At 32.0% G+C, this 13,169-nt stretch overlaps 2 protein-coding genes across 11 annotated transcripts in view; one reads left to right on the forward strand and one right to left on the reverse strand.

The window, feature by feature from the left end:
* Positions 1-13,169, forward strand: part of Hectd1 (HECT domain E3 ubiquitin protein ligase 1) — a 91,827-nt gene that overhangs the window by 50,886 nt on the left and 27,772 nt on the right. For all 10 annotated transcript variants that reach the window (XM_013357442.3, XM_013357443.3, XM_040275211.2 and 7 more), the window contains exons 16-24: positions 2,584-2,718; positions 3,489-3,635; positions 4,669-4,763; positions 6,572-6,677; positions 8,628-8,762; positions 9,714-9,853; positions 10,105-10,428; positions 11,418-11,584; positions 11,681-11,857. In XM_013357442.3, coding sequence (XP_013212896.1) covers positions 2,584-2,718; positions 3,489-3,635; positions 4,669-4,763; positions 6,572-6,677; positions 8,628-8,762; positions 9,714-9,853; positions 10,105-10,428; positions 11,418-11,584; positions 11,681-11,857 — 1,426 coding nt within the window. The remainder of the gene's footprint in view (positions 1-2,583; positions 2,719-3,488; positions 3,636-4,668; positions 4,764-6,571; positions 6,678-8,627; positions 8,763-9,713; positions 9,854-10,104; positions 10,429-11,417; positions 11,585-11,680; positions 11,858-13,169) is intronic.
* Ap4s1 (adaptor related protein complex 4 subunit sigma 1) overlaps positions 40-13,169 on the reverse strand; it is an 81,779-nt gene continuing 68,649 nt past the window's right edge. Inside the window, exon 5 of the mRNA XM_078050265.1 lies at positions 40-5,122. Coding sequence (XP_077906391.1) covers positions 5,030-5,122 — 93 coding nt within the window. The 3' untranslated portion in view covers positions 40-5,029. The remainder of the gene's footprint in view (positions 5,123-13,169) is intronic.

Raw genomic sequence — 13,169 nt, forward strand, 5'->3', positions numbered from 1 at the left:
AAAAAAAAAAAGCACAAATGTGAAAAAGAAGACACTGAATAGACTGAAAAGGATATTTATTTACAGTATGAGAGTTGAAATCAGTATATCACTTTGTTTGAACTGAGTTGGGAACATACATATTGGGCAACTCAAATTTTTGCTAAGTAGTACATGTCCACAAATAATCATAAAAACATTAGAAACTTTGATTTGAGACTACACATTTATTGAATAATCAAATTTGTAAATATGAATCCTTGAACAATGATAAAACTTTTAAAAACTGACACTTATCTCAGGGGTTAGTATAGATTGAGTAGCTCTTATTTGAAGTGCTTGAAATCAGAAGTGCTTCAGATTTTGGATATTTTTGGGATTTGGAACATTCTCATATTCATGAGATATCTTGAGGATGATACCCATGTGTAAACATAATTTGCACTTTCCCAATACTACCAACCCCCCCCACCACCACCCTGATTTGTATTTCATGTACATTGCCTGAAGGTAATTTTATACAATATTTTAAAATAATTTTATATGTGAAATAAAGTTTTATGGTGTGTAATTTTCTGCTTATGACATCATATTGGTGCTCAAAATTTCAGATTTTGGATTTTAGGAATAGTGATGTTTAACCTTTGTATTGAGGATTATTGATTCTTTTTTTGTGTGTGCTGGAGATCAAACCCAAGACCTTGTGCTTGCTAGGCAAGCTCGCTATCAATGAGCCATGTATCTTCTCTCCTGTACTTTCTTGATTTGAATCGATGAATTGAAATGAGCCGTAAGTCAGTGACCAGTTGGTTGGCTGGTCTTTTATGTATTAGTAAGTTTCAAAATATACTATTTTAGCTGTTAGTTTTAACCTCAAGTTTACTTATTTTTTTTTAATTTCAACTAAAATTAAAGGTCAATGGACCTTTATTTTGCTTATTTATATGCTGTGTTGAGAATTGAACCCAATGCCTCACACATGCTAGGCAAGCACTCTACCACTGCGCTACAATTCCAGTCCCCAGGTTAACATATTAATGCTCTTTTATAAAGGAATACTTTGAAGTTGTCCAATAACCAGAAGTTGCTATCTATAAATATTCTGAAGGACATATATAGTAGAAAGGTATTATGTACTTTAGGAAGAGGTTCTTTTTCTTTTGTGTTGCATTAGAGATATATCGAGTTAGTTTGTGATTAAAATATAATCACCTAAACCATAAATTTACATTATTTGAACATATATTTGTAAATAGTGTCTTTTACTCAGTTTTGTCAAATTTAAATTTAGGACATATGGATTGTTCTCAAATAACTTTATTTTGACTTAAATAACAGATAATTAGTGCTCAAATTGACAGTAACATTTTTTTCCTCATGATGAAATATATAAATTAAGAGTGCCAAGTATATATTATATGTGAATAATTTTAAAAGACTTAGGTATGTACCTTAATGTTGAAAGGGTCAACTTTGGTTGATGGAGTTTAATTTTCCCTTTTTCAGGGCTTATTTGTACTTGGTTTGTTGTTGTTGGTTACCAGGAATGCTTAACCACTGAGTAACATTCCCAATTCTTTTTTACTTTTTATTTTGAAACAAGGTCTTACAAAGTTGCTGAGGCTGGCTTTGAACTTGTGATTCTCTTGTCTTAGTCTCCTGAACCTCTGGGATTAACAGTGTGTGCCAGTATGCCTGGCCTTATTTGTATTTTCTAATTGGTTCACCATAAGTTACTTTAATTATTTAAATAAAAGAGCAAAGTTAAATTTTTACAAATTATGTAATTTATTTTTATAAGTACTCATTTGGTTATTTAAACCAAAATGTAAAAATATGAGTTATTTTAGTTAATATTTGCTTTATAAACATTGGGATACTTGACATATGAATAGAAGAGGTAATGTTTTTGGAAGTCATTATGGCACAAAAACTTTATTTCTAGCTGGACACATTGGTGTATGCCTGTGATCCTAGTGGTTTGGGAGGCTGAAACAAGAGGATCACAAGTTTGAATCCAGCTTCAGCAAAATATTTAGTGAGGCCCTAAACAACTTAGGGAGACCCTGTCTCAAAATATAAATTAAAAAGGGCTGGGAATGTAGCTTAATGGTAATGTGGCCTTGGGTTCAAACTCCAGTTACTGCCCCTCCCCCACTAAAAGAAAAAGAAACCTTTCTTTCTTGATTGAACTGAGAAAGGGCACTTGACCACTGAGCCAGATCATCAGCCCTATTTTACATTTTTTTTAGAGACAGGGTCTCATTGAGTTGCTTAATAGTACCTTACTGTTGCTGAGGTTGGCTTTGAATTCAAGATTCCCCTGTCTCAGGCTCCTAAGCTCCTGATTACAGGAGTACTCCTCTGTGTCTGGCATCTTTCTTTCTTTTTTCTTTTTTTTGTTTTCTTTAATTGTTATTTTGTTTTTTGTTGTGCTATTGATTCAAACCCAGGGCCTTGCTCATGCAAGGGGAGCACTCTACCACTTTAGTTACACCCTAGTTCCCAAATTTTGTTTCTCAAAGTTTTATACATACATGTGAAAAGAAAGAGTTGCAGAATTGCTAATTGCAATAAAAATTTACATTTGCTTTATTTTTGTAGGTACGAACTATGGCTCGAGATTTATATGACGACCACTTTAAAGCTGTTGAAAGCATGCCTCGTGGAGTAGTGGTAACACTCAGAAACATAGCAACTCAATTAGAATCATCTTGGGAGCTTCATACGAATAGACAAGTATGTCATCCTTTTGATTTTTATTATACACAGTGAATTTTATCTTAATTTTTTTCCTGCCACTATCCTTCATGTTGGGTGTTGAGTAAGGGTCAATAAATTATGATCCTCTAGCTAAACCTGGCCTGCCACCTGATTTTTCTTAATGGTTTTGTGAATTAAGAATGGTTTTTCTGGGGCTGGGGTTGTAGCTCAGTGGCAGAGCACTTGTGTAACATGCATGAGACACTGGGTTTGATCCTCAGCCCTACATAAAAATAGATAGAATAAAGGCATTCTATCTATCTACAACTACAAAAAAAATTTTTAAAAAAAGAATAGTTGTTCTATTTTTAAATTGTTGAAGAATCAAAAGAAAAATATTTCATGACACATGGAAACCAGTCATTGTCCACAAAGTTTATTGACATAGCAATATTCATTTGTTTTCATGTTTTCTGTGAATGCTTGGGTCTTACAATGGCATGTTCAATAATTTATTTACAGTGGGCCCTTTATTAAAAAGGCTACATTGACCTGTGATAGTCATAATTTGCTTTAATAACTTTTAATCTTATTTAATATCTAATTTATTTTCATGATAATTGGTGTTCTGATGAATTATTATTATCATTTTTTATGTGTAGGGTGGTTGATGTTGAGGATGAAGCCAGGGTTTTTAATATGCTAAGCAAGGGCTCTACTACTGAGCTATATCCCTGAACTATGATAAATTATTTTTTTAAAAAAATTTGGGGGGAGGTGTTCACCAAATTTTGTTTTTCTTTTAGTGTATTGAAGGTGAGAACACTTGGCGAGATTTAATGAAGACAGCTTTAGAAAACCTAATTGTACTCTTGAAGGATGAAAACACAATTTCACCATATGAAATGTGTAGCAGTGGTTTAGTACAAGCACTTCTTACTGTTTTAAACAATGTAAGTTTATTTAGTGAACCAAAGTATAAAATATAGTATAGTTTTTATAATTTAAAAATTTTTGTAACTATACTTCTGATAGAGTGGTTTTATGTTGTTTTTCTATTAGATTTAAAAACTGAGTAAATATTTCTAATTTCTTCAATATTTCTAATTTCTTCAAGTGTATTATCACTTTAAGCCAATTGCATCAAATTATTGAGTCAATTTTGATTTCTAAGTTCTCCAGTTTGTTCAGGATTTTTTGAATGAACCATTGAGTCTAAGATTTAACATTAATTACTATTCTGATTTCCTCACAAATTATGTGAAATAAAATAAGGTTTAGGTACCTAAACTATATGAATGAAACTAATTCATGAACAATGAAAGTTTAGGAAGTTTATGTGAATATTTGATAAGTATTTATTAATAACCTTATATAACTACATAGTTTACCTTGAACATTTCTTTGTTGTGGTAATTTTTTCCCCTTTATTTTAATGAAAGAAAAGACTTCTTCCTATTTCATTTCTACTGGCCATTTTAATTTCTTGTGTTATATGTATGTGATGATACACTTTAAACAATTTCATTGTTACTTCAGTAAGTCTTAGAGTCCCTTCATAAATTTTTCTGTTTGCTCTGTGTTTCAATTTATTGAACTAACAGTGATTATACAGTGTTACATCATTTAGTAATATCTACGAAATGGTTTTGAAGTACCAGTTTTCTTCTAACCCTCATTAAATAATACTGTAAAAATGGAAAATTTTGATTCATGTAAAAGTAAAATTTGATAATACTTTGCATACTTTGGGAAACATTGATTTAGCAGTGAAATTGTTGACTACCTTATAACATTGAAAAAAAAATCTATTATCCATGGCTGCTAGCTATACAGTGGAAAGAATTGTTTTTGAAAGATTAAATGATTAATGATTTCACTCAAATTGTACTGAGAATTTTTAATATAGTAATATGTTTCCATGAGTTTTTGATAAATTTTAGTAAGTTTTTTTGTTGTTGTTCTTTGTCCTTTGTTTTTCTTTAGAGCATGGATTTGGATATGAAACAAGATTGTAGTCAACTGGTAGAAAGAATAAATGTTTTCAAAACAGCCTTTAGTGAAAATGAAGATGACGAGAGGTAAAATCCATGAGCTGGGGGTTTAACTCAATGATCTAGATAATGTGCAAGAAAGCTTACTTAGGGACTGGAAACGTAGCTCAATGGTGGGAGTTGAAATTTGATTTGAAAAGTTGCTATTTATTTGATGTTACCAGATGATAATTTTTTAAGGTATGGTAATAATATTTTTTAAATATTTTTTTTGTAGGGATACATACTCAAAAATATTCAGGTGAAATGATATGATCTCTGTCATTTCTTCAAAATATATGGGAAGGAGAGAACTAGTTGCAGGTGTAGATAGGCAGCAGTTGAGGATTTAGTTCAGTGGCTTGTCTCATACAGTACAGGCCAGATGTTGGGTTTAGTCCTTGGCCCTGGTGGAGAGAAACAGATTTGCTATTAGTAGCACAAGGCTGAAGCTGGATTATGAGTTGATGAGGGTACATTATTACTATTTTGTGTGCTTTTGAATGTGATTGAATTTATTAAATGAAGTTCAGCTAGTTTAAAATTGACTTAAAAATATATTTTTGATCAGTACATATTATAACTTCATGGATGATAATTTATTGAAATACTGTTATTTAAACTATTGCAAATATTAAAACATACTAATCTTTTAAGGATAACTTTCTTTTACAACTTTATTGTTTTTTATTTATTTTTTATTATCTTTTCGGTGGGTAGAGGTACCAGGAATGAACTCAGGGGCACTTGACCACTGAGCCACATCCCCAGCCCTATTTTGTATTTTATTTAGAGACAGGGTCTCACTGAGTTGTCTAGTGCCTCGCTTTTGCTGAGGTTGGCTTTGAACTTGCGATCCTCCTGTCTCAGTCTTCTGAGTCACTGGGATTACAGGTATGCGCCACTGTACCCCGCAATATACTAGTCTTGATTAAAGCATCTTTTCACATAAATTGCTGAAATGGTATTATTGTATTAAATCTTATGGGTGGTTTAAAAAGTTTCTTGATCCAAATTTTCCAATTGTTTTCCAGAAATGTTATGCCAAATTATAGCTTTATAATGTGTGATAAAGTGTATGTTATGATACCCTTGACATCATATATTTTTATTTTTAAAACTTCTTGGTGGGCACTGTGGTGCATGCCTATAATACCAGCAACTTTAGTGGCAAGATCAAAAACAGCCTTAGTAATTTAGCAAGGCCCTAAGCAACTTAGTGAGACTCTGTTTCAAAATAAAAAGGGACTGGGATGTGGCTCAGTGGTCAAGCATCCCTGATTTTAATTACCAATACCAAAAACAAGGAAAAAGAAAAAATTTGCCAGGCATGGTGGTAAATGCCTGTAATCCCAGCAGCTCAAGAGACTGAGTCAGGAGGATCCCAAGTTTAAATGCCGCCTTAGCAATTTAGTGAGACCCTATCTCAAAATAAAATATAAAAAAGGGCTGGAGATGTGGCTCAGTGGTTAAGTACCTCTGCATTCATTCTCTGGTACCAAAAAAAGAAAACAAATTCTTTTGCTGGGTGTGTTGGCACATCCTGTAACCTCAGCTATTTGGAAGGCTAAGGCAGAGGATTGAAAGTTTGAGGTCAGACTCAGAAATTTAATGAGACTGTCTCAAAATAAAAAATAAAAGGGCTAGAGATGTAGCTCTGTGGTACAGCACCCTGGGTTCAATCCCCAGTACTGTCAAAAAAGAAACATAAAACTTTGTTGTTTTATAGAAATTACACTTCTTTTTGTACCCATGAAGAAAGCAGAGGACCTACTATTATAGATTATTGTAGTTTCTGCATGAACATTTTCATGCTTTTACATCAAAACTCTTAACAATTATTTTTCTCTTCATAGTCGACCAGCAGTTGCATTAATTCGAAAGTTAATAGCTGTATTAGAATCAATTGAACGTCTACCTCTCCATTTGTATGACACACCAGGATCCACATATAACCTCCAGGTAACCATGAAAATGTTGTTGCTAATGTAGATGAATGTATTTGGGAAGAGCAATATGCTTTCTTTTTTTAGAAAAACTTCCATATTGTATAAAGTAAGAACAATTCTGCTTCATCTTTAAGGTTTTAATTCAAATGCCATTTGATTATTCTTTTTAATGACTCAATATACTGGCATTTTAAATTTGATTGAATTACTGTGGATTTTAATATTATAAGTAATATACTTGATTGATCAATTGTAAGTAGGGATAGGTAGTTTATCAGTAGAAAAAGCAGATTTAAAAAGTTCTTATTCTAGAATTATGTGTTGCATCCTGTTTTATTCCATTTGAGCTGGTATAACAAAAATACCTTAGAGTAGTAATTTATAAACAACAGAAACTTAATGCTGACAATTCTGGGTGCTGGAAAGTCCTAGAGTAAGGCACTATCATATTTGGTATCTGGTGAAGACCTAGGTAAATCTTCATGTGCAAAAAGGGATGAACAAGTTTCCTTGCCCTTCTTTTATTTTATTTATTCATTTATTTTTGTGGTAGTGGGGATTGAGTCCAGGGGCACACTACTATTAAGCTATAACCTAGCACTTTTATTTATTTAGGATCTCACTGAGTTGCCCAGGCTGCTGTAGAATTTGTGATCCTCCTTCCTCAACCTTCACCAGTCTCTGGGGTCACAGATGTGTGCCACTAATTTTGCCTTACTTTTTATTTTAATTTGCCATGTTGGGGATCAAACCTCAGGATGCTTTTACCACTGATCTGCACCCCACCCAGTCCTATTTATTTTAAGACATGGTCTTATTAAATTGCTGAGGTTGGCCATGAACTTTTTATCCTCCTACCTCAGCCTCCCTAGTTACGGGGAGTACAGACATAATGCTAACACAACTGGGTGGGGCCTCTTTTTATTAAGGGCACTAATCTCATTTCTTAGAGCTCTACCCTCATGACTTAATCACCTTCCAAAGGACCCACCTCCTAATACTACTACATTGGGTATTAAGTGTAGCTGTTAATAAGTGGCTAAGGATTTATATATGTCAAAGCAGTGCCTACTCAAAGCAAACAAAACTTGCCTATACTAGACTCTAACACTAAAAGGCTTATCCAGCAAATTATACTATACTTGTACCTGACTATAGTATTTAAAAAGACATAGAGGGCTACTTTGTGTTTTGTTTAGACAGAGTAATAGGAACAAGGAGACTGTTTGATCCATCCTTCTTAGACTTGGTAAGTGAATGAGCTGATGAATAGTCCCAGAGACTGGAAATTTAACCCATTATATAGTCATTCGAACACGAACATCTTGTATTATATACTTTTCATTTTAGGAGATTTGATCCAAAGGCAGGAAGGCCAGAATGTGCCCTCTAGTAATTTTGCAGTCTGAAATACTATTAAAATGCACATGTAAATATTTAATAATATTTATAGTAATTAGTTCAGATTTATACAGAAACACAACTACCTAAAATTGCTAGTTCTATCCTTGTTGCTTGTGTATTGGATTAAAATCTATCTTGCATCTTAAAAAGATTATTAGCCTTAGATAATGTAGTATATTCTGTCTTTAAAGGAATAAACTAGTTAGTTACTTTTCAGAAACTTTCCTGGAAAATTGCAAGTTATAAGTTAGAGATTTAATATTTCTATTAAAAGTGTATTATAAAGTGTTTTATAATAATTTTACTTAAACTCTTGTATTATATACTTGTTGTTTAGAAATTCTGGCAAGTTTACTTTTTTTTTTCTCAACAGCCAATATCATTTATTCAGTGATCATTTAAAAAAAACAGTTATCAGAAAATAGACATTATTCATCAATCTCTTTGTTATGGCTAGATTTTATAAATCTCAGTTGCTGTAGTCATGTAGCATGAGTTATTTTTACACTTCTAAGAAAAAAAGGTATTTTTCTGAAGAATTTTGATCATTTCTGTGTAGATACTTACAAGAAGATTACGATTTCGGTTGGAACGTGCACCTGGTGAAACTTCACTGATAGATCGGACTGGCAGAATGTTGAAGATGGAACCCTTAGCTACAGTTGAATCTCTAGAACAATATCTCCTAAAAATGGTGAGCTTTTGTTCTGCAAGGATATGCTGAAATAAGCATTCTCTATTGTGGTTTAGCTTTTCAGAATAGTAGTTAGGGATGTATGTATTAAATTATGTTATATAGTTTGACCCAGTAATTCCATTTTTTTAGGAATTAATTTTTAGAAAATAATCTTTTAAGCTAGGCATAATGTCTCGTGCTTATAATCCCACTGATTTGGGAAATTGCTCAGCCTGGGCAACTTGGTGAGATACTATCTCAAAAAGTAAAAAGAGCTGTGGATGTAGCTCAGTAGTAGAGTGCTTACCTACCATGTGCAAGGTCCTGAGTTCCAAACCCCAGTATGACAAAAAATAAAAAATAATAATAATCTTGTGTACACTGTGAATGCCTTCTACATAAAGATGTTTGTTATATTAGTTTGTAATATTGAAATAGTGTATACAGTCTTAATGCCCATCAATAAAAAATCAAGTGTGTAATTATTTCTTTAAAAATTAAAAAATTTATTTTAACAGGTAATTGATAATTATTTCTAACAATTTTAGTTTTATATGGCTATTAAAATTTGTGATGATTAAAAATAATTGAAAAATGCTTTTGTATGCTATCAATATCTTTTATTCATTGAAATAGATAAAAGAAATACTGCGATATTAAGTAGTGGGGTGCCTCTATTTTTTTATATATGGTATTCAGTATTTATGTAGGTATGTATGTATTGGTGCTGGCAATTATTTTTCCATTATTTTAAAATGACCATTTTTTGCTTTTAAATTAATTATTTTTTTCCATATTTTTACCAGTGTATTATAATTAAATATAATGGTGGTGTTTGTTATATATTCTTACACACACACTATATAAAATGAACATTTGTTTTATTAAAATAAATATAATAACAAAAACAACAACAACTTGAAAATTTCATTATTAAGATGAATGTCTTCCATATTTTGCTTGGTTTAGGTAGCAAAGCAGTGGTATGATTTTGACCGATCTTCATTTGTTTTTGTTCGAAAATTAAGAGAAGGGCAAAATTTTGTATTTCGGCACCAGCATGATTTTGATGAGAATGGAATCATTTACTGGATTGGGACAAATGCAAAGTAAGTCATCCGTTTTAAACTAGTCTGGCAGTATTCACCTGAAAAGAAGTCTGGATAGTCAAATAAAATATCCTGCAGTTTAAGGAATTTTTTTCTTGCTGATTAAATTTAAGATTATCTAAATTATTTCTTATGAAGAAAAAAAGTCTTAAGTTGCTAGTTGTAGAATTTAACTAATACAATTTTATATTTAAAAGCTAATGAAAAGGTGCAGAAATGTTAATTTCTAATTTTTCTTTATTTTTCTGTAGAACTGCATATGAATGGGTAAATCCAGCTGCTTATGGACTTGTAGTAGTAACATCTTCAGAAGGAAGAAATCTACCTTATGGTCGCTTGGAAGACATATTGAGTCGTGATAATTCAGCTTTAAATTGTCATAGTAATGATGATAAGAATGCCTGGTTTGCCATAGATCTGGGTCTCTGGGTAATACCATCAGCATATACTCTTCGTCATGCTCGTGGTTATGGAAGATCTGCCCTGAGAAATTGGGTTTTCCAGGTATCCAAAGATGGACAGAACTGGACTTCTTTGTATACCCATGTTGATGACTGCAGTCTCAATGAACCAGGGTTAGTTGAGGAGTCTTTGCAAATTGGAAAACTTAGTAAAAAGCTTTGTTTATTTTTATAGTTGTGTACTCTAGAGTTCTCTTTGTGAAATAATGAAGCAAGATTTTCTTTTTGTAAACAAAATCACTTGATCTGTACTTAGGCATTAAAGCTTTGAAGTATTGGAAACTTTGTCAAAAAGTTTAGGTTAAAGATTAGTAAAAAGCTGAGCATATTTACTTTAAAATTTTATATGTATGTGTGTGTTTAGCACATGCGTAGAAACAGCAAAAAAAATGGGATTAGTTTTCTATAAACTCTCCATACAGTCACATTGTACACACGAATATTCAACAAATTAACAGTGGCTCTTATTTCAAAGAAATTTGTTCTATTTTGTTTTGCTTATTTATTTGTAGTACTGGGAATTAAATCCAGAGCTTTGCATATGCTAGGTAGGCAGTATGCCACTGATAAACATCCCCAGTCCTCGTAAGTTTTACTTATACATTATGTCACATATCAAGGGTCATTACTAGAATATGGGGTTAAATTTCTTGCTGTGTTTGACATATTATGAAAAGAGCTTCTTGTCATTAGGATTAATAGGTAATATTTCCTATCTTTTTAAGCTCTGGAGTTAAAAATTTTCAATATATTATTTAAAACTTAGCAGGAATTAAAGAACTTTTTTAATCATAAAAGCTTACTTCTTTTCCTTGTAAGCTTTGTTTTATATTTAGATATTAATTGAATCTTTTAGTGTTATGAGTCAAATTAATAATATACTTTTTTGGGGGGTTTGGGTACAACATTTCAGTTTTAATGTATCTTGACCCTTTCCCCCATTGATTTCTTGATTCTTGAAATGAATTGCTTAAAGAAGATGAAAGTTTGTTTTTCCTAAAGCTCTCTATTATGGAAGAAATCTTCCCAGCTTTTTTCTTTTTTATCTGTGTGAAACATCTTTTTTATCTGTTTAAAAACATTTTTCTCTAACACATTTATAGGTCAACTGCAACTTGGCCTCTTGATCCACCAAAGGATGAAAAGCAAGGGTGGAGACATGTGAGAATCAAACAAATGGGGAAGAATGCTAGTGGACAAACACACTACCTCTCACTATCGGGATTTGAAGTTTATGGCACTGTAAATGGAGTATGTGAAGATCAGCTAGGTAAAGAGAGGATATGAGATTGTTTTTTTAATTTACTACAACAATTTATTTATAAAAAGTGATTTGGATTATATTTCTGAAATTGGTCCATTACAGGGAAAGCAGCTAAAGAAGCAGAAGCTAATCTTAGAAGACAGAGACGTCTAGTACGCTCCCAAGTTCTGAAATACATGGTTCCAGGAGCTCGTGTTATCAGAGGCCTTGATTGGAAATGGCGTGATCAGGATGGCAGTCCACAGGGAGAAGGCACTGTCACAGGAGAACTACATAATGGTGAGTGAGTAGGTCTAGCTTAGCACTTATAATATAGAAGTACTTAAATTTTAAGAATTTTTTTGTTATTTGGGATAATTTTATAAATTGTATAAAAGTATCCGGACTATATAGAAAAAATGATAATGATTTCACTTTAAAGGAAAAATGTTATGTAGAAATAAAAGAAATTTTAAAATTCTTGGGTTTTGGGGCTGGGGTTTTGGCTCAGCAGTGGAGTGCTCGCCTAGTGTGTGTAGGGCCCTGGGTTCAATCCTCAGCACCACATATAAATAAATAAAATAAAGGCATTGTGTCCAACTACACCTAAAAAATAAATATTTAAAAAAATAAATAAAATTATTGGGTTTTGAGTGGAAACTGCTGTCATTTTAAAATGATTATCAAGCTTGTCTTTTTTTTTTTTTTTAATTTTCTCGAGTTTCCTTTGGGCTCAGCTCTAATTTCTTATGCTTAACAGGATTAATATTTTTACTTATTTTTCAACAGAAACAGCTTCTATTTTTTAGTAGATTGTGATTATTTCACAGTGCTGCTTGGTCTACCAGCTTTTGGGAGGAGAATTTAAACTTTTATGTTAAGTAGGACTTACTGTGTAAATCAATATCATTTTTAACCTTTGATGGTATAGATTTTAATCAAGTCCTTACCCACATAATCAATTGCTTGACTCTCAAAGCAACTACTGAGGCTGATTTTTTTTATTTTTAGTTGTAGGTGGACAAAATACTTTTATTTATTCTTATGCCATGTTGAGGATCAAACCCAGTGCCTCATACATGGAGGCAAGTGCTCTACCACCGAGCCATAACCCCAACCCTGATTTTTTTTTTTTTAAATAACTCTAAGACTGATTTATTATATAATTTGCCAAAATAATAGTGGGTTCATTCCTGTCAATTTTGCCTAATATTAAAATATAAAATGTTCATATTTTCAACTTCTACCAAAAATTTAAAGTGACAGTGCTTAGGAGAATAAACTAACTTTTAATTTCATAATGTATTTGTGTTTTATGTAACAAAGTCATTTATTTAAATAAATCCTTTGATTTTTATTGCTTGTATGATTCTGAACCTTGAATTTATCAAATGAATTTATGTACCACAAAACCCTAATTGTAAATCATTATAATCAAAGCAGGTTTGCAGTGAAGCAAAATTTATAGATACTAGTAATAGTTGAGATGACAATAGTACAGTTCAATTTAGAAATTTAAAATGTCATCGCTTTTAGGTATCTTGATTCTTAGAGTAAGTTTATATTCTGTTTCCCCTAAATTGTTTTGGCCTCAAAGGGTATGACAGTAAGA

Source organism: Ictidomys tridecemlineatus, chromosome 5 (genome assembly GCF_052094955.1).
Source record: "Ictidomys tridecemlineatus isolate mIctTri1 chromosome 5, mIctTri1.hap1, whole genome shotgun sequence".
NCBI lineage: Eukaryota > Metazoa > Chordata > Mammalia > Rodentia > Sciuridae > Ictidomys > Ictidomys tridecemlineatus.